Source organism: Chiloscyllium plagiosum, chromosome 33 (genome assembly GCF_004010195.1).
Source record: "Chiloscyllium plagiosum isolate BGI_BamShark_2017 chromosome 33, ASM401019v2, whole genome shotgun sequence".
Lineage (NCBI taxonomy): Eukaryota > Metazoa > Chordata > Chondrichthyes > Orectolobiformes > Hemiscylliidae > Chiloscyllium > Chiloscyllium plagiosum.
Window position 1 is genome coordinate 39,812,005 of NC_057742.1, and position 21,810 is coordinate 39,833,814.

A 21,810-nucleotide genomic window follows, 5' to 3' on the forward strand; every position below is an offset into this window, starting at 1 on the left:
GAGGCAAGTAGTTTGTTATGACCAGGAGGATTTTTTGAAACAGTATGTGGATAGTCCAACGAGGGAGGGGCTGAAAATGTGTTGCTGAAAAGCGCAGCAGGTCAAGCCTTCCTAACCTGCAATCTTCTTCCTGACCCCTCTGCCCCCACTCCACTCCGGCCTATCACCCTCACCTTGACTTCTCTCCACCTATCGCATTTCCAAAACCCCTCCCCCAAGTCCCTCCTCCCTACCTTTTATCTTAGCCTGCTGGACACACTTTCCTCATTCCTGAAGAAGGACTTATGCCCGAAACGTCGATTCTCCTGTTCCTTGGATGCTGCCTGACCTGCTGCGCTTTTCCAGCAACACATTTTCAGCTCGCATGGAATCTAGGGGAATCTGGCAAATTGGATACACAAATGGCTTAATGGTGGGAAGTAGAGGTTAATAGTGGGAGATGCTTGTTAGACTGGAGGCCTGTGACTAGTGGAGTGCCTCAGGGTCAGTGCTGGGCCCATTGTTGTTTGTTATCTATATCAATGATTTGGATGAGAATGTACAAGGCATGATTAATAAAGTTTGCTGATGACATTAAAATGAGCAGTATCGTGACCACTGAGGAAGGTTATCAGAAATTGCAGCAGGACCTTGATCAGCTGGGGAAGTGGGCAGAGAAATTGCAAATGGAGTTTAATGTAATTAAGTGTGAGGCCTTGCATTTTGGAAAGTCAAATCAAGGTTAGAGTTTCATGGTAGGAGCTCACAAGGAGTGTCGTGTAAGAGGAACCTTGGAGTTCAAGTGCACAGTTCTCTGAAAATGGTGTCAGAGATAGATAAGGCAGTGAAGGTGTCTTTTGGCATACTGGCCTTCATTAGTTAGGGCATTGAGTACAGAAGTTGGGAAATTATGTTGCAGTTGTACTGGACATTGGTGATGCTGCACTTGGAATATTGTGTTCAGTTTTGGTCACCCTGCTATAGGAAGGATGTTACTGAACTGGAAAGAATGCAGAACAAGCTAGGACTTCTTTCTTTAGAGCATAGGAGACTGAGGGGTGGATCTTATACCTGAAAATGCGTTGCTGGAAAAGCACAGCAGGTCAGGCAGCATCCAAGGAACAGGAGAATCGACATTTCGGGCATAAGCCCTTCTTCAGGAATGCCTGAAACGTCGATTCTCCTGTTCCTTGGATGCTGCCTGACCTGCTGCGCTTTTCCAGCAACACATTTTCAGCTCATTTATATAAACAACAATTAGCAAGGGCTCAAACACTGACACCTGTGGACTTAGACTTGGTTTGAGAATTGGGTATCATTTGTCTCACCAAAACAGCAGGTAGACAAGCAAAGGAGACAGTACAGAGAAGCTCCAAGTATCACGGGTTTGAATTCTGTGGATATACTGGAGCAATCTGGGCTCCTCATATTTCAAAAGGAAGATGACTGAGAAGGTCTGGGTTGACCAGTGTGGACATGGGCTGAATGTCCTTCCCTTGTGCTGAAACTTTAAGATTCAATGACTAATGCATAGCAGCAAGACAATAGATAAGTGAGACAAGTTGCAACTGGGAAATGAAAAGTTTACATCCTACAGTAGGAATAACCATCTTTACGTTGGGTAATAGCATAAAACCAACAAAAACAACTCAAACACAAACTTATGTGAGAAGATTATGCAGTGATTTTCCTTGATAAGTGGGATGTGAAGGAGTTTGTAACTGCTGAGAGTCAGTTGATACAAGAGTATTTGGTATCACCACCGGGCCTTTTGGGAAAGGGGAAAAGAAACCAGTCAACCAGGATTCCTGCTGCTGCAAAAGGCGGTGAGGATTCATGGGAGGCCAGGATTGAGCATAGTTGTGATACAACTAAGTGAAACATTCTGATGTCAATGGCTCACATAAATTACATGATCAAAGAGGTCCTGGAATGTAACAAACATTTATGAAATATTCCACAGCAAGGGATCAGAGTACAAACTTAAAGGGGAAAGAAACTACAGACTAGAAGAGTAAAAACCTTGGAGACTCTTAAGGTAATGACATGTTGATTTGGGGAAAATAAAAGGAAAACATTTTATTCCAGATAAATTAAACTGCTGGTGCCATGTTACACAAATACCAAAGCTAGAAAATTATAAATCTCAACAGTATCTCTAAAAGATAGAAGGTCACAGAATTACTATATATAACAAAGTATTTTTAGTCTGTGAAGACAAATTGAGCCAACCCATTACAAGTTGATTTCAGATACATGGCACTCACCTGCAGCTGCTTTCTGTATATTAAAGGCCTGTACTTGAGGTGTGACAGAGGAGACTTTGCCTTCAGAAATGACTGAAGAATCCAGTTTGCTAATCTCTAGACTGTCATTGAGGTTTGGCTGTGTTATGCCTCCTTTACTTGTTTTGTTTTTTGGCTTCCTGTTCGGAATTTTAGGTGGAAACTTCATCTTCAGCTTTTTACTGTTCTCCTATTTGAAAACATGTACACAACTGAGCACATAGGCAGCTTAAGAATATCAGCAACTTAATCAGCACAAGGACTTCTACAGTATTCAAATGTAAACACTTGAGGCAGAGTATTGCTAAAAACAGCTTTTGTTTTGCACTCAGACAATTCATAAGAATTACGAAAGGAAAGGGAAAACATTTATTCTGTACGAGAGCATGAGCTGGCAAGTGGACTCTAATACTAGCATTTCCATGGGAGAATTTCAAACCAGGCAGATTGATTGGTTAAATCACTGCTCCAAGAAATTAGCCGAAGAATAGCTGTCACCTATTTTGTTGAGCTGAAACAGCCATGGTGTGTCTACGTTCTGTGTATAAAGAACAGAACCCTGTTGTATGTACATGTGCACTTTTAGTACACACAGGTGAGTCACACTATAGGCCCGACTGACAACCCTACTAATGCAGCCACCATAATTAATCACACACTTAGGATGGTTTCGCAAACACTGCCCCACCATGGAATCACATCCAGCAGAAGATACTGTTGAGTTTTGAAAGTGCGAATTGGGAGGGTTCGGGCAGTATCTTGCTTTTGCAAATTGCTGAAGGGATTTATTGTTTGTTATGATTCGCTAGTCTTTCGGGGACACAGCCTGCAGGTCAAGCATCACACTGGTACTGAAATTTATATACCACATGAGTCACTTGTGAGATAGGCCAAATGCCTCAAATTTCTTTTATTAAATTTAACATGATATGGGATTCAGAGGCATCAATGATCCTGTTTTAATAGTGATATAAGAAATTGAGGACACTCCAAAACTAAATTAAAGGTTGTAGAGGCACGTAGCTCAATAATTCAGTAGAGAACTGGATCATTTTTAAAAGCACTATGTTTAACTTGGAATATTTGTACCTCAAATTAGCAAGTGTAGATTAATACACCTAAATAGATAAACACAAAAAAAAAGCTGTGGGATGATGAGGAGAGGAATTAACTTGACAGACCCTAAAAGGATGTAGTTGAAGTGGTCTGAAAACACAAATGCATGGAAGAGCAGTCACTAGCAAAAGACAAAGTCTGACAGTTACAAATACAAAGCGTTAAACGAGGCAGAGCGTTTCAATATCTTTGTCAAGGACAAGAGAAGAATCAGATGAGTGAGAACATCGAAGGACTAGAAGGGAACAGTTAACATTTAAAGGGACTACTGCTTCTAAGCATTCACAAGGACATCGTGACAATAGTGATTGAAATGTCAAATATTTACAAAATGTCAGACAGGTCAAATGGCTCAAATTAAATAAATTAATTCAACAGTTAACATCTAGTAAGACTGTCTTACTAGAAAGGAATGGACAGACTTCATAAGAAATGAAGGGTGATTCAATTTATGTTTCTAAGACCATGAATGGTCTTAAAGTAGACATCAAAAGAATGTTGTCCCTTGTGGATGAGTCCAGAACTATTTTAAAATTTGGGGTTATTAGTTTTTTTCTCTAATTCACTTGTGGGACTTGGCTGTTAATTTATTGCCCACTCCTAGTTGTACTTGAGAAGGCAGTGGTATGCTGCCGTCCTGAACTGCTGTAGTCCATTGTCGATATCGACTTTGGCAAGGGTTTCGACAAGAAGCCTTTGTAGCCTTTTTAGCAAGGTTAGATCACCTGGGATCCAAGGAGAGCTAGACAACTGGATACAAAATTGGTAGAAAACAGAGGGCAGTGGTAAAAGGTTGTTTTTCAGACTGGAGGCCTGTGCTGCCAATGATGTGCTACAAGGATCAGTGCGGGTCCACTGTTGTTCATAGTTCATATGAAAGATTTGGATGAGAGTATAGAAAGCATGGTTAATAAGTTTGCAGATGTCACCAAAATTGATGGTTTACAGTGGACATTGAAGGATGTTATCTAAGGATACAACAGAATCTCCATCAATTGGGGCGGTGGACTGAGGAATGGCAGATGGAGTTTAATTTAGATGAATACAAGGTGTTGCATCTTGGTTAGACGAACCAGGGCAGGGTTTACGCAGTTAGTGCCAGGGCCCTGGCAAGTGTTGTTGAACCGAGAAATCAAGTGGTGCATTTACATTGTTCCTTTAAAGTGGCGTCACAGGTAGACAGGATGAAGAAAATGTTTGGCAGTTCTGGCCTCATTGGTCAGAACACTGAACAGGAGTTGGGATAGCATGTTACTGTTGTACAAAACATTGGTAAAGCCAGATTTGAAGTATTGCATGCAATTCTGGTTTCTCTGCTTTACAGAGGATTCACTGAGCTGGATAGGATGCAAAAAAGATTTACAAGCGTGTTAGGAAGTTTGAGTTATAAGGAGAGGCTGAAATGTTTTCCCTTTGGTATGCAGGAGGCTGAGAGGTGACTTCTTAGAGGTTTGTAATGGTCATGAGAGGCATAGATAAGGTGAAGAGTAAAAGGTCTTTTCACTAGGAAGGGGAGTCCAAAGTTAGATGGCATGGATTTAATGTGACAGAGGAATGATTTAAAGAGAGACCAGAGGGAAACTTTTTCACGCATATATGGAATGGCCTGCCAGAGGAAGTCGGTACAGGCAAGTACAATTACATCATTTAAAAGACATTTGGACAGCTACATGGATAGGAAAGCTGTCAAGTGATATGGGCTAAATGCAGGCAAATGGGACTAATTTATTTTAGGAAACCTAGTTGACATGGACAAGTTGGGCCAAAGGACCTTTTTTCATGCCCTATGACCCTTTTCCTTTTGATGGAGGTAGTTTTAGGTTTGGAATGCTGTTTAAGGATAACAGACTGCTGCTCACTATAATGGTGGTGGAGTGAGTCAAGATTTGCGGATGTGGTCAAATTAAGCAGGCTGCTTCAGCTCGGATGGTGCTGAACCTCTTGGGTATTGCTAGAACTGCACTCAGCCAGGTTGAGTGGATTTTATCTCTCAGACACTGGTCCAATTTTGGAAAATCTGCTTCAGAAAACAATAGAGGTGAAGTCACTGAGCATTTAAATGTGGAGGTAGATCAATTTTTTGTTGGGCAAGAGGATCAATGTAAATCAAGGATTAAAGGGAATATGGAATTCTGAATTCAAACCAGATTGACCATTATGTTATTGAATGGCAGAAAAGGCCCCAAGGCTCAAATGGCCGACTTCTGTTCCAAATTATAATGTTTATATTTGATGCAGAAATCCAGGAAAGACAATTGGGAAAGAATTGTGGGGTGGTTGAGAGGGAAATGCTAGGTATTCTGAAATGCAGTTGAATGGAATTAGTCCAGAACAAAGTTTATTTTTGAAAATGGTGAAAAAACAGACAGGCAAAGATATATCTAGTTGTTTCAATTTAATGTTGTGCAAGCTGCGGTACCAACAATTTTAAAAAATGGAAGGTTATCTGGGCATAACAACCATAATAGACTGCAGCAGAAAATCTAAGGGTACAGATACATAGATCTTTATGAATGTAGACAGAAAAAGACCACAAAGAGAAATTCATTGTTCTGTGCAAAGCAGCTCTGCTGAACAGTAACACCAAATTTGTACAAAACGCTAGAAAAAGACATATCCAAAGAATCACTTGCAATTTTTGACACCTCATGACAGTAGGAATATTCAGGGCATTGGAAGAGTACTTGAAACCATGAAAATTCCAGAAATGAAGAGTTATTTCACATTACGATTATCAAAGTTAACACAGTCATATAGATTCCAATAAAAAATTGGAAATTTTTGCCTCTGGTTGAGTTGGTAACAAGCGGTAAAGTCTAGATTAGAGAATGAGTCTAGAAAAGACATCGCATTTATTTACTCAGAAGGATGAGAACACAAGATATGATCCTGCAAGCAGTGTCTGAGGCATGATTTGTGAAAAAGGGTCAAGGGTCACAAGAATATGAACAATCACTATCTCAAACTATGCTGCCTGACGTGCTGAAGCAAGCTGTTTCCTTTTCTTGACAATAATCATTGTTGTTCCTTTAAGGAGGAATAATCCAGATTATTATAGGCCAGTGAGCCTTACATCACTGGCAGAAACATTATTCGAGAAGATTCTTAGGGACAGGATTAACAATGGACTTGTTAGGGACAGTCAGAAAGGCTTCATGGAGGGGAGGTCTGGTCTCAAACTTGATTAAGTTGTTTGAAGATGATGATTAATGAGGGTAGGGAAGTGCATATTATCTACATGGACGTAATCTTCTGAACTTGAAGTCATTTGGGATTCATGGTGAGTTGGTAAGTTGAAAATTAAATTGGATTGCTCATAGAAGACGGAGAGTAGTTGTGTAGGCTCGCTTTTCTGATTGGAGGCCTACGACCAATGGTATTCCGCAACGATCAGTGCTGGGATATATACACAAATTATGAGCATGAAAATGCAGGTGGTCTGATTAGTAGGTTGCAGAGATGTGAAAATTGGTGGAGTTGTGGACAGTGAGGAAGGTTGCCAAAGGGTACAGCAGGATAGAGATCAGTTGGATCCATTCAGGCAAGTGCAAGGTGATGTTTTTTGGGAGGTCAAATAGAAGATGGCCAGACCTTTCGGATCATGGATATCAAAAGGACTTTGGGATATAGGACTACAGTGGAAGTGGCAACACAAGTAGATAAGGTGGGAAAGACGACATACATCAGTCGGGACACTAAACAAAGGTTCAGACGCCATGTTACACATGTGACTTTAGTCAGGCCACACAGTATTATTTGCAGTTCTGGTCACAACACTGCGAGGACATGGAGAGGGTGCAGAAGAGATTTACCATAATGCTTCCTAGATTGGAGTATATGAGCTATCAGGCATAGTTTTAAGATGAGAGGGAGAAAGTTTAAAGGATCAGACGCCATGTTACACATGTGACTTTAGTCAGGCCACACAGAGTATTATTTGCAGTTCTGGTCACAACACTGCGAGGACATGGAGAGGGTGCAGAAGAGATTTACCATGATGCTTCCTAGATTGGAGTATATGAGTTATCAGGCATAGTTTTAAGATGAGAGGGAGAAAGTTTAAAGGAATCATGCTAAAGCAAGTTTTTTTTAAAAAAAAAACGCAGGGTGCTGGTGCTGGAGTGCTGCCAGGGAAGGTGGTGGAAATAGACACAATACCAACATTTAAAAGGCACTTGGAGAGACACATGAACACGCAGGGAATATAGGCATATGGACCACAAGCAGGCAGATGGGACTAGTTTAGAATGGCATTATGATCGGCGCAGACACAATGAGCCGAAGGGCTCATTCCTGTGCTGTATCGTTGCTAACTTTTCATGTTCACATTTCCAGCATCTACAGAAGTCTGATTGTGTAGGCCTCCGAATAGTTCCAGAGATGTAGAGGATAGGATAGCAAAGATGATCCTCGATAAGAGTGAGAGTGACAGAGTTTTTTTTGGGGGGGGGTTTAACTTTGCAAATATTGACTGGGAATACTATAGTTGAAGTAGTTTAGGTGCGTCAGTTTTTGTTCAATGTGTGCAGGAGGGTTTCCTGATACAGTATGTAAACAGGCCAACAAAGGGCAAGGCCACATTGCATTTGGCACAGAGTAATGAACCCTGCCAAGTGTTAAATTTGGTGGGAGGTGAAAACTTGATGATAGTGACTACAATTCGGTTATGTTTACTTTAGGTGATGGAAAGGGATAGGTATGTACCACATAGTAAGATATACAGCTAGGGGAAAGGCAATTGTGATGTGATGAGGCAAGATCTAGGATGCATAGGATGGGTAAGGAAACTGCAGGGGATGGGCACAATGGAAATGTGGAGCTCATTCAAGGGCCAGCTACTGCGAGTCCTTGATAATTATGTGCCTGTGGGGCACATAAGTTGTCGAGCAAAGGAGCCATGGTTTACTAAATCTCTTGTCAAGAGGAAGGAGGTGGCTTATGTTAGGTTGTGAGGTGAAGACTCAGTTAGGGTACTTGGGTTATAAGTTAACACAGGAAACACCTCAAGAGAGAGCCAAGAGGAGCCAGGAGGGGACATGAGAAGTTGTTGGCAAATAGAACTATCAGGAAGAAAAGAATGACTTGAGTAAGATTAGGGGCCAATCAAAGACAGTAGTGTGAAGTTGTGCATGGAGTCAAATGAGATAGGGGAAGTGCTAAATGAATACTTTTCATCAGCATTCACACTAGAAAAAGAATGTGGTCGAGAAGAATACGGAGATACTGGATGAGATGGGATTGAGGTTCACAAGGAGGCGGTGTTAGCAATTCTGGAAAGGGCAAAAATAGAAATGCCCCCTGGGCCAGATGGGATTTATCCTAGGATTCTCTGGGAAGCCAGGGAGAAGACTGCAAACCCTTGGGTTTTGATCTTTATGTCGTCATTGTCGACAGGAATAGTACCAGAAGACTGGAGGATAGCAAATGTCGTTCCCTTGTTCAAAAAGGGGAGGAGAGACAACCCTGGTAATTATAGACCAGTGAGTCTTACATCGGTTGTGGGGAAAGGGTTGAAAAGGTATAAGAGATAGGTGACGAAGGAGGTTGATGAGGGGAAAGCGGTAGATGTGGTATATATGGATTTTAGTAAGGCGTTTGATAAGGTTCCCCATGGTAGGCTACTGCAGAAAATACGGAGATATGGCATAGAGGGTGAGTTGGAGGTTCGGATTAGGAATTGGCTGGATGGAAGAAAACAGAGGGTAGTAGTTGATGGCAAAGTTTCTTCATGGAGTGCCGTCACTAGCGGTGTTCCGCAAGGATCTGTTTTGGGACCATTGCTGTTTGTCATTTTTATAAATGACCTGGAAGAGGGGTTAGAAGGTTGGGTAAGCAAGTTTGCGGATGATACGAAAGTCGGAGGAGTTGTTGACAGTGAGGAAGCATATGGCAGGTTACAGCAGGATATAGAGAAGCTGCAGAGCTGGGCAGAAAGGTGGCAAATGGAATACAATGTAGCTAAGTGTGAGGTGACTCACTTTGGGAAGAATAACAAAAAGATGGGGTACGGGGCTAATGGTCGGATACTGAATCGGTATTTCTGTGTGGTGTGTGACTGTAGGACAATTTCAAAATATGCAGATACTAAACCTGGAAGAATTATAATGTTTGTGATGGACAGTGTGGAACTCCAACAGGACAGTGACACATTGGTGTAGTTTTCAGGTTTATGGCAGATGAGGATTAATGCAGAGCAGTGTGAGGTGATGCACTTCGGTAGGAAGGACATTGAAATACAGTATAAAACAGGCTGTAAGGTTAGCAGTGGTGGACTCTCCCTCTTTATGGGCATTTAAGCGGGCATTGGATAGGTATATGGAGGATAGTGGGTTAGTATAGGTTAGGTGGGCTTGGATCGGCGCAACATCGAGGGCCAAAGGGCCTGTACTGCGCTGTATTCTTCTATGTTCTATGATTTATAATCATCCACAAAGGAATAATGTGATGAGGAATAGTCAACGTGGTTTTGTGAAGGGTAGGTTGTGCCTCACAAACCATATTGAGTTCTTTGAGAAGGTGACCAAACAGCTAGAGAAGGGAAAAGCGGTTGATGTGGTGTATATGGATTTCAGTAAAGTGTTTGGTAAGGTTGGCTATTGCACAAAATACGGAGGCACGGAATAGAGGGTGATTTAGCGGTTTGGATCAGAAATTGGCTATCTGAAAGACGACAGAAGGGGCTGGTTAATGGGAAATGTTCACCCCGGAGTTCAGTTATTCGTGGTGTACCACAAGGAGCTGTTTTGGGTGCACTGTTGTTTGTCATTTTTCTAAATTACCTGGACGAGGCATAGAAGGATGGGTTAGTAAATTTGCGGACAACATAGAATAGAGAATAATACAGTGCAGAACAGGCCCTTCGGCCCTCGATGTTGCGCCGACCTGTGAACTATTCTTAGCTCGTCCCCCTACATTATCCCAAAATCAACTATGTGCTTATCTAAATCTCCCTAATGTGGCTGAGTTGACTACATTAGCAGGGAGGGCATTCCACGCCCTTACCACTCTCTGCGTAAAGAATTAAGGTCAGTAGAGTTGTGGATAGTGACGAAGGATGTTGTAGGTTACAGAGGAACATAGATAGGCTGCAGAGCCTGGCTGAGAGGTGGCAAATGGAGTTTAATGCGTAAAGTGTGTGGTGATTCACTTTGGAAGGAGTAACAGGAATGCAGAGTACTGGGCGAATGGTAAGATTCTCAGTCGTGCAGATAAACAGAAGTCTCAGCATCCAGGTACACAGACCCTTGAAAATTGCCACCCAGGTTGATAGGATTGTTGAGACGGCATATGGTATGTTTGCTTTTATTGGTCGAGGGATTGAGTTTTGGAACTAGGAGGTCATGCTGCAGCTGTATAAACCTCTGGTGTGGCCACACTTGGAGTATTGCATACAGTTCTGGTCACCGCATTATAGGAAGGATATAGAAGCATTGGAAAGGATGCAGAGAAGATTTACTAGGATGTTGCCTGGTATGGAGGGAAGATCTTATGAGGAAAGGCTGAGGGACTTGAGGCTGTTTTCATTAGAGAGAAGTTGATAGGTGACTTAATTGAGACCTAAAAGAAAATCAGAGAGTTAGATAGAGAGGACAGTAAGAGCCTTTTCCCTCAGATGGCGATAGCTAGCACGTGGCAACATAGCTTTAAACTGAGGGGTGATAGAAAGAGGACAGATGTCAGAGGTAGTTTCCCTACTCAGAGTAGTAGGGATGTGGAACACATTACCTGCAACAGTAGTACACTTGCCACCTTTAAGGGCAATTAAATGATCATTGGATCAGCATATTGATGAGAATGGAATAGTGGAGGTTAGATGGGTTTCAGATTAGTTTCACATGTTGGCACAACAGAGGTCCAAAGGGCCTGCACTTTGCTGTAATGTTTTATATTCTATTTCTTTTGAGTGCAAACATTACAGCACAGTGGCTCAGTGGTGAGCGTTGCTGCCTCGCAGTGCCAGAGACCAGTGTTTGATTCCAGCCTCGGGTGACTGTCTGAAGCATGGGTTTCCTCCAGGTGCTCCAGTTTCCTCCCACAATCCCAAGATGTGCAGGTTAGGTAAACTGGCCATGCTAGATTGTCCATTGTAGTCAGGGATGTGTCGGTTAGGTGCATTAGTCAGGGGTAAATGTAGAGTAATAGGGTAGGGGAATGGGTCTGAGTGGGTTACTCTTCGGAGGGTTGGTGTGGACTTGTTGGGCCAAATGGCCTGCTTTCACACTGTCGAGATTCTATTCTATTAGAAGAATAGAACTGAATACTGCAAAGGGCAAGAATCAGCGGAATAGTTTGTACAATCTGAAGTAAATATGACAATAAAGCCAGTTACCTTTGTAGTTGAACTGGCACTTGTAAAGAGTCTGGAACTTCTTCGGGGTGGTGCATTACCAGGTGCATTTGTGGGAACTGTGCTGGTTGGAAACAGTACCTGCGTTGCACTGAACAACAAGATCATGACAGAAAAATCAGTTATTTTATGCAGGCTTCACAGCTCCGTGTTTTGGGCAAGATCAACTCTCAGTTATTTGATTATAATAAGTACAGTCCAGCCCCACAGCCTGAAACATTTGATTCCAACAGCAGAACAGGCACTGTTTGGGTATTAAAATTCTACAAATTTTGAAAAAAACATTTCACATTTCAACTCTTGATAAGCACTCGATTGTTCATCGGCTTCTTATGTTTTACATGTTTGTGAACTGTCAAAAGGTGTGAATACACTGTTGAATTGAATGTGCAGTATATCATCATATTCCTGCAGATCTCAGAGTAAACATTGCTTTTCTATCCAAGGTCTATTCACACACTGCTCACTCTCCCCATCCCTGCCTGCAGATCATCTTTCTCCCCACCAACTGTCATGTCCCATTCTAACTCTACATACATGAGCTGTTTTCTCGCAGTCCTCTAAATTGTAACCCTTCCCTATTCTGTCCTATTCTGCTCTACTTTGCACTCATAATTAATTTTACTGAAACAAGCCCAGGAGAGCAAATGAAATTCAAAAGGAAGTAGGTTGGGTTTATGATTTAAGTAAATTCACCAAGTCTGTTGTTTCCGGTCTGTTATGCATAGCTCAGTCAATGCTAAAGACAAGTGTCAATTTGCCGTACTCCATGAATAACCCAATCTGAACCTAAACCTGCACATCAGAAAGCACAAGATGCTTTAGGAGGTCAAATTCACTGGTCACCTTCACTCCAAGTGAAGCAGTGTATGTTTTTTTGGCCAGGACCATGGGGTTGTGATATTGAGTTATTACTGGCCTTTCCGCATTGCTCAGTTCCACGATAGATAGGCTGGACAGGAGTCCAGTTTTGTAACTCTTACATCACAAAAACAGGAACCTATTCAGCCCTTCTGGTTAGGGCGGCAGGGTGGCTCAGTGGTTAGCACTGCTGCCTCACAGCACCAGGAACCCAGGTTTGATTCCAGCCTCGGGCAACTGTCTGCAGGGAGAATATGCAAACTCCACATGTTTGGATGGGTCACCTCTGGGTGCTCCGGTTTTTTCCCAGTCCGAAGATGTACAGGTTAGGTGAACTGGCCATGCTAAATTGCCCCATAGTGTTAGGTGCATTAGTCAGAGTGAAATGGGTCTGGGTGAGTTACTCTTCGGAAGGTCGGTGTGGACTTGTGGGGTCGAAGGGCCTGTTTCCATGCTGTAGGGAATCGAATCTAATGAAAGTCTTTTGCACTATACTCTCACAGATCACTGATGACTCTGACCTCAGTTCAACTCCCTGCTTTTCAATCCACATCTACTAGATACACATTCAAGAATGAAAATGGACAGAAGAGCAAAACTGGTCTCCTACCTGGTCTGTGGACCTGACGTCTGTGACTGAGTCAGTGGAGTTGGAGTTACATCTCGGCTGTTTCCACTTTGTGTAAAAACTGACTTGGTTCCACCTTGAGTTATTCGTGCTACAGACTTGGTTTAGGCAGGAGACAACAACAGGAAATAATTGTGCTAATTACTTAATATTTGCCAATGCCAATCTGCCTTACAACATTCCACTAAAAATAGAACGTTTAGAGTATAGGAACAGACCCTTCAGCCCACCATGTTCATGTCATGATGTTATTCTCAACTAATGTCAGCTGCATCCACATGGTCAGTATCCCTCTATTACCTGCCTTTTCACATCATTGTCTAAATGCCTCACTAACAGTGGTACCAAGTACCCTGGCAGCACGTTCCAGGCACCTACCACCCTCTGTATAAGAAACCTGCCTCGCACATCTCGTTTAAATCTTCCCCACACGCAGATGACAAGCAACATGAATTCGACTGGGACAACACTACTATTATAGGACAAGCCAAACAGAGAACAGCCAGGGAATTCCTAGGGGCATGGCACTCATCCACAGATTCAATCAATAAGCACATCGACCTGGACCCAATATACCGGCCACTGCAGCGGACAGCTGGAACTGACAACCGGAAGCGGCAGGTACAAATCACTATAAATGCCGGAGGAAACATCACAGAAGTGCTTCACAGGAGGTTCCCAAGCACTGAGAATATCACCTAGACAGGGGACGAAACATCTGCAACACAAATTCCCAGCTCGGCGAACAGAACCACAACAACGAGCACCCGAGCTTCAAATCTTCGCATAAGCTTCCCCCCCTCACCTTAAACGTATGATTCTTATATTTGACATTTCCATCCTGTGAAGACGACTGACTATCCACCCTATTCAGGCCCCGTATTATTTCATACACTTCGCTCTTCAGCCTCCAGTACTCTAGCGAAAACAATCCAAGTTTGTCCAACCTCTCCTCATAGCTAGTACACTCCAATCCAGGCAGCATCTTGGTCAACCTGTTCTGCACCTTCTCCAAGACCTCCACATCCTGTCTACTGTGTAATGACCAGAACTTTGCACAGTACTCCAAATGTGGCCTGATCAAAGTCTAATACAGCTGCAACATGACTTGGTTAACTTGATATGCAATGCCCTGACCAATAAAAAGCAAGCAGGACGTTCACCTTCTTTACCCTATCCACTTGCGTCGTCACTTTGAGCTATAGACTTGTACTGCAAAAATCTCTGTGCATCAATGCCCTAAAGCGTCTGGCCATTTGCAGTACTTTCTTGCATTTGACCTCCTAAAATGCATCATCTCTCACAAGTCTGGATTGAACTCTATTTATCATTTTTCTTCCCAACTTTCCACCTGATCTATATCCCCTTACATCGGGCGCATCAGCCTACAATTTCCTGGATTATCTCTGCTGGCCTTCTTAAAACAAAAGGAACAACATTGGGTATTCCCAAATCTTCTGGGCTCACATCTGTGGTTCAAGAGGATACAAAGGTCTATGTCAAGGCCGCAGCAATCTCCTCCCACCATCTCTGCAGTCAGCCTGGTAAATCTTTGCTGCACTCCCTTGAGAGCAAGAGCATCATACTTCAGAAAGGATGCCTTAAGAGTATCAACAAACCCCTCTCTAAACTTCGAATAATTGAGGTCTTTCTCCTTGGTGAATAACACTACAAAGCACATTACCCACTTCCACACCCACTTCCTCTGGCTCCACACACAAACGTCCTCTTTGGTCCTTGAGTGAAGCTACCCTCCAGCTTCTAATATACATATAAACTATTTTGGGATTCTCCTTAATCTGACTTGCCAAGTACAATTCATGGTCCCTCTCACTCTCCTAATTTCTGATTTAAGTTCTTTTCTGCTACTTTTATACTCCAGGGCCTGGTTTGATTTTTGTTTCTGAAATGATGCATTTGCTTTCTTTTCCTTTATAATTTGCCTGCCACACTTCCCGCTTCCCTCGCTGTGAAGAAAGAAATGGGGTGAGTGGACTCTGGGAAATAAATGTAGATGTTTTGAAAACAGTTCACATTACAGGAGAGGATGTGCTAGAGGTCTTAGAAAATATAAAGGTGGATAAATCTCCAGGACCTGATCAAGTGTATCCCGGGATATTGTGGTGAGTTAGGGAGGAAATTTCAGCAACCCTAGCAGAAATATCTGTATCATCTATAAACATGGGTGAAGTACCAGAGGACTGCATCATGACTAATGTTGTGCTTTATTTAAGAAAGGCTCTAAGCAGCAGCCTGGAAATGAGAGATCCAGGAGTGTGATATCGGTGGTGGCTAAGTTATTGGAGGTGATTCTGAAAGATGGGATTTACATGCATTTGGAGGGGCAAGGAATGGTTAGGGAAAGTCAGCATGCTTTTGTGCACATGAACGCTGTCTCACAAATTTCATTGATTACTTCACTAAGAAACTCAAAACAGACTGATGAGGGCAGAGCAGTAGACACTGTTTAGTTCGACTTCAATAAAGCCTTTAACAAGACTAATTAGCAAAGTCAGATCACATGAGATTCAGGCTGAGCAGACCAATTATATACAAAATTGGTTTTACAGGAGGAGACAGAGGGTAGTGGTGGAGGGTTGTTTTTCAGACTGGAGATGGATGACCAGCAGTGTTCATCAGGGATTGGTACTGGGTCCACTTTCGTCTGTCATTTATATAAAAATTTTGTGAGAGAAGGATAGCATAGGATAGAAGGGATTCAAATTGGTTCCACAGGTCAGCACAACATTGAGAGCCAAAGGGCCTGTACTGCGCTGTAATGTTCTATGAAAATATACAAGGCATGGTTAGCAAGTTTGCAGATGACATCAAAACTGGTGGTCAAGTGGACAACGAACAAATTTATCTTACAGTACAATGGCATCTTGATCAATTGGATCAATGGGTGGAGGATTGTCAGATGGAGTTTTATTGGATAAATGTATTTGCATTTTGACAATAGAAACAAGGACAGGACTTATACAATTAATAGATAGGCCTTGTGTAATGTTGTATAACAGAGACCCTTGGGGGTTCAGGTACATAATTCTTTGAAAGTTGTATCACAGGTAGACAGGGTGATTAAGGTGGTTCCGAGCACACTTGTGTTCATTGCTCAAACCTTTCAGTATATGGAGTTGGGACATCATGTTGAGGTTATACAGGACATGGGTGAGGCCTCTTCTGGAGTACTGTGCAGATCTGGTCACCCTGTTGCAGGAAGGACATGACTAAACTGAAGAGGGTTCAGAAAAAAATTACCAGAATGTAGCCAGGAATGTAAGGTTTGAGATATTAAAATAGACTGGATAGGCTGAGACTTCTTTTCATTAGAGTTTAGGAGGTTGCGGGATGACCTTAATGGAGTTTATAAAATCATGAGAGGCACAGATAAGGTGAATGACCAGGATCTTTTCCCTCGGGTGGTTGAGTTCAGAACTAGGGGGCATATTTTTACGGTGAGAGGAAATGATTTAAAAAAGGACAGCGAGAGTGGTTTGTGTATGAAATGAACCATGAGAGGAAGTGATAGGTGCAGGTACAAATACGACAATTAAAAGATGTTTGAATAAGTTCACAAATAGGAACGATTTGGAGAAATATGGGCCAAAGGCAGGCAGGTGGGACTAGTTTGGTTGGGAACATATTTGGCATGGACTGTCGGACCAAAGGGTCTGCTTCCATGTTATGTGACTCTGTGCTCTAAACATACAGCATCCCTAGTCTTCCAAGGTTCCTGAATCTTGTCACACTTATCTTTTATCCTCACAGGAACATGGTCCCAAACTCTGGTCAACTGGCTTTTAAAAAACTCCCACATGTCAGATATGGATTTACATTCAAACAATTGCCCCCATTCTAACTTTTCCAGTTCCGGCCTAAGTGCACAGAACCTAATCTTGTCAGCTATTCAAATCTTCTCTCCCCTTTATGATCCAAAACTCTTCTTTTAAGAAAAAAATATGCCTTACCTTCTTGGTGGGGCCTCCTGTAGAAGATGAATCAATTACAGAAGAAGAATTCGTATAATTTGGCAAAAAGGAACCATCACCAGGGCTTGGTGTCTCCAGAGGCAAAACTCCAAAACTGAAAAATATAGTTAGTCCATTTAGTTGTATACAGTTTCACAAGTGCTAAATCCCTCCTAGGTTGCAACAGCCAGTATGTCAGTCTAAGTTTAACTTTCTACAGACCACACCCACTCATTCCATTCACAGCCATGAACTTCACGAGTATTTGGTTGGTTTAACACTTGAAACCTCCACTGAGTTGAAAAGCTTGTGGCACAATAGTTTAGTGGTTAGCACTACTGCCTCACACCGCCAGGGACCCGGGTTTGGGTCCAGCCTTGGGCAACTGTGTGGAGTTTACACATTCTCCCCATGTTTGTGTGGGCTTCCTCCGAGGGCTCCGGTTTCCTCCCACAGTCCAAAGATGTGCAGGTTAGGTGAATTGGCCATACTAAATTGCCCATCGCATTCAGGGATGTGTAGGTTAGATGCATTAATAAGGGGAAATGTAGAGTAAAAGGGTAGGGGAATGAGTCTGAGTGGGTCATTCTTCGGAGGGTCAGTGTGGACTTGTTGGGCCAAATGGCCTGTTTCCACACTGTAGTGATTCTATGATTAAAACGACCAGATATAAAAACATAATTAATCTTTACGCTTAGAGTATGCAGACTATCAGATTGCAGGTTTGTTCCTTCATTAGATTTCCAAGGAGCAAGAAGGTTGAGAACCAAGAACAAAAATCAACAGAAATGGATTTGGAATGCAGAACCCAGGGATAGACGTTCCTGAGCCTACCACACTGAAAATAAACCAAAGGAATGCAGTTAATGCTGTGATTAAAATTCCAGAAATGTTCTTTTCTTCCCCTCACTGTTTCATTATTGCAAAGCTCCATGCAAGATTTCTTCTGAATCCAGTCAGATTGCAGAACTAAAATAGGACTGTTCTGGTTATTGAGATACAAGAAACAAAAGGAGAAATTAAGTGATTCATTGGGTGCATTACGACCAAAGATCCAAAAAGTGAATGTTTCTCTGGCCAAATGGGCATGCAGCTGCCAGGAAACTTGCATATTATTCCTCCAAGTCACTAACATGAAAAAACAATACAGCTAGAGTAAGGCAACAAGAATTAACCGATACAGAAATTGCTGGAACGCTGAGCAGATCTGGCAGCAGCTGTGGAGAGAAATCAGAGTTAACACTTCAAGTCCAGTGACCCTTCCTCAGAACTGAGGAATTGAGCTCTGAGGAAGGGTCACTGTACCCAAAACATTAACTATGATTTCTCACCATAGATGCTGCCAGACCTGCTGCTGAGCTTTTCCAGCAATTTCAGTTTTTGTTTCTGATTTACAGCATCTTCAGTTCTTCCAGGTTTCTTTTTTTAAGATTTAACAAACACAAAGCTTGGTTTTGATAAAAACAATAAGAATTACCTTGGCGTTAGGGGACTCAGAGCAGCAGGACCGCCAAGCAAACTCCTTCCAGACTTGGGTTTATTTACAAGCTGTTTGGCCAATATTGAGGATCCAGAACCAAGAGGCACAGAATCAGGAGAAATCACAGATGGATCAATTAAAGATACCGACGAATCAGACATCATTGAGGAATATTTTGAATTGGCAGAGGATTCAAGGTTTAATCTGTTTAATTCCTACAAAACAAAACAGGAAAAAACTTGAAGACTACATCAAATTTCAAGCTTTATAAGCCAATACCCAGCTTTGAAGCATGCAGTGAACAGAATTTAGATCAACTGGTTGTGGGGAAATCACACGTTTTCAGATAGGAATTGAAGGGCCTTGGAGCCAGAAGGACACAGCACATGGTCCCTACATATATCAACATGCAGTAAAGATGCTCAACATGCTCGACTGCTCTACTGTTATTTAAGAGGCCTTCCAGCATACTGAGAAGGCAGAGCATTTGCAGAGTTTTTTCATTACATATCTAAAGTGGTGCCAGTTGAAAGTAATTGAGGTCATGGAAAAAGGACAGTAAAAAAGAAACTTCAGCACTACTCCAATTAGCAAGGCACACCTGACAAAACAGTATCTTTTTCCATTCACTCATGGGTCATGGGCCCTGCTGGTTGGCTAGCATCTACTGTTCGTCCCAACTTATGCAAAAAAAATCAGAATTTAGGAGGAGGTCATTTCACCGCCCAAGCCAGCTCCATCATTCAATATGATCACAGCTGATTCTCCAACTCAGTACCTTCATTCCTGTTCTGCTCCTCACCACTCCCTCATCAGATCCTTGATCCCTTCAGCTCAAAGAGCTTTCTCTCCTCCGCTCTTCAAAACAGAATATTTTGGTCTCAACTACTTTTTGTGGCAGCAAACTCGACAGGCTCAGTCGGCTCTGGGTAAAGACATTTCATCTCATCTTAGTCCTAAAACATTTACATAGAGTATTGCAGCACAGTACAAGGCCCTTCGACCTGTGAAACCAATCTGAAACCCATCTATCCTACACTATTCCATTCTCGTCCATATGCCTATCCAAAGACCATTTAAATGCCTTTAATGTCGGTGAGTCTATTACTGTTGCAGGCGGTGCGTTCCATGCCCTTAATACTGAGTAAAGAAACTACCTCTGACAGCTGTCCTGTATCTATCACCTCTCAATTTAAAGCTATGTCCCCTCATGTTAGCCATCACCATCCGAGGAAAAAGACTCACACTGTCCAACTTATCTAACCCTCGGATTATCTTATATGCTTCAATTAAGTCACCTTTCAACCTTCTTCTCACTGATGAAAACAGCCTCAAGTCCCTCAGCCTTTCCTCATAAGACCTTCCCTCCATACCAGGCAACATCCTACTAAATCTTCTCTGCTTCCACATCTTTCCTATCATGCACTGACTAGAACTGAAGCAACACTCCAAATGTGGCCGCACCAGAGTTTTGTGCAGCTGCAGCATGACCTCATGGTTCCAAAACTCAATCCCTCTATCAATAAAAGCTAACACACCACAGGCCTTCTTAATAACCCTATCAATCTGGGTGGCAACTTTCAGGGATCTATGTACATGGACACAGAGATCGCTCTGTTCATCTACACTACCAAGAATCTTGCCATTAGCCCAGTATTCTGCATTACCTGTTATCTTAAACTATCAACCCTGGTTCTGGATGTCCCCATCATGGAGTATCCTTCTTGTATCCAACCGGTCTAGTCCTTTCAAAATTTTACAGATTTCTGTAAGAACCACCACACCTATCTTTCTTTAATGCAGTGAATACAATCCTAACTAACTCAACATCTCCTCATACAAAAGATCCATTTATTCCGACTTTGTTTCCTGTCGGTTTACCAATTTGCTATCCATTGCAATACACTACCCCTAAAGCCATGACCTTTAACATTATACATTAACCTCTTTTGTGAGACTTCAGCAAAAGCCTGCTGAAAGTCCCAATAAACCACATCCACCAACCCGTCTAATCAACTCTACTAGTTGCATCCTTGAAGATTATCAATATATTTGTCGAGCATTTCTCTTTTGTAAATCCATGCTGACTGTGTCTGATTCCACCACTGCATTCTCAGTGCTCCTGATAACAGAGCATCTTCTCCACTACTCAGTTCAGACTCACTGGTTTCTAATTACCAGTTTTCTCTCTACCTTCCTTTTAAAATAGTGGGGTTACATTAGCTACCCTCCAATCTGTCAGAACTGTTCCAGAGTCTAAAGAATTTTGGAATATGACCACCAAGGCATTGACTATTTCTAGGACCACTTAGTTAACTACTCTGAAATGGACATGATCAGGGCCTTAAGAACCCATCTGCCTTCAATCCCATCCATTTCTCCAACACGACTACTCTACAAGTACAGACTTACTCAAGTTCCTTTCTCTCACGAAATAGTGTGTTCCTCATCATTTCTAGCAGGCTATTCATGTCTTCCTTCAACAGGACATTGATCAGATAGGCTAAATGGGCCAAGGATTGGCAGATAGACTTTAATTTAGATCAATGTGAAAATGAAGGCAGAGGTAAATATATAACGGTAAGGTCCTGGGAGTGTTGCGGAACAAAGCGACCTTAAAAGTGCAGGTTCATAGTGTTACGACACAGTGTAAATCTTGTCTGCTAATTTAAACCTGCAGCACAGAAATGATTTAACCCGTGCTGTAATCTGTTAAAATTTGAGAGGCCAAGAACTATCCCAAAAGTCACTAAAGTTTAAAACAAATTTAAGAACTTTGTTTTTTTTTAAGTGTAACATAGAATATTAACTAAAAACTATTTACAACTCCTTTCTCGAAACTATTTTTTTTAAAAAACTTTCCTTCTACAATACTGGTCTGATAATACTCCCGATTAACATTTACCAAGAAATTCAAATTTCAAAACCAGCCAGTTGCAGAATCTTCTCTTTGTATCTTCCTCAGGTTTCTGTGTCATAGGTCGCTGCTAGAATAAGGTCCCTTTAAGATAGCTATTCTACAGGCAGTCTGCATATGGTGGTAGCTTGGCAGTTCTCCCCCAACTTTACAATTTGTCTATACCCCAAAGCATCGGATAGTTTCATTGGGATTTTGACAATATTCAGACAAATTCAAGCTTGAT

General features: G+C 42.1%; 1 protein-coding gene across 1 annotated transcript in view; it reads right to left on the reverse strand.

Moving 5' to 3' along the window:
• The window catches only part of cdc27 (cell division cycle 27), a 148,018-nt gene that overhangs the window by 33,136 nt on the left and 93,072 nt on the right, over nt 1–21,810 (reverse strand). Inside the window, exons 7-11 of the mRNA XM_043675341.1 lie at nt 18,665–18,882; nt 17,188–17,302; nt 13,199–13,314; nt 11,710–11,818; nt 2,247–2,454 (exon numbers count right to left, since the gene is read on the reverse strand). Of these exons, the coding sequence (XP_043531276.1) occupies nt 2,247–2,454; nt 11,710–11,818; nt 13,199–13,314; nt 17,188–17,302; nt 18,665–18,882 (766 nt within the window). The remainder of the gene's footprint in view (nt 1–2,246; nt 2,455–11,709; nt 11,819–13,198; nt 13,315–17,187; nt 17,303–18,664; nt 18,883–21,810) is intronic.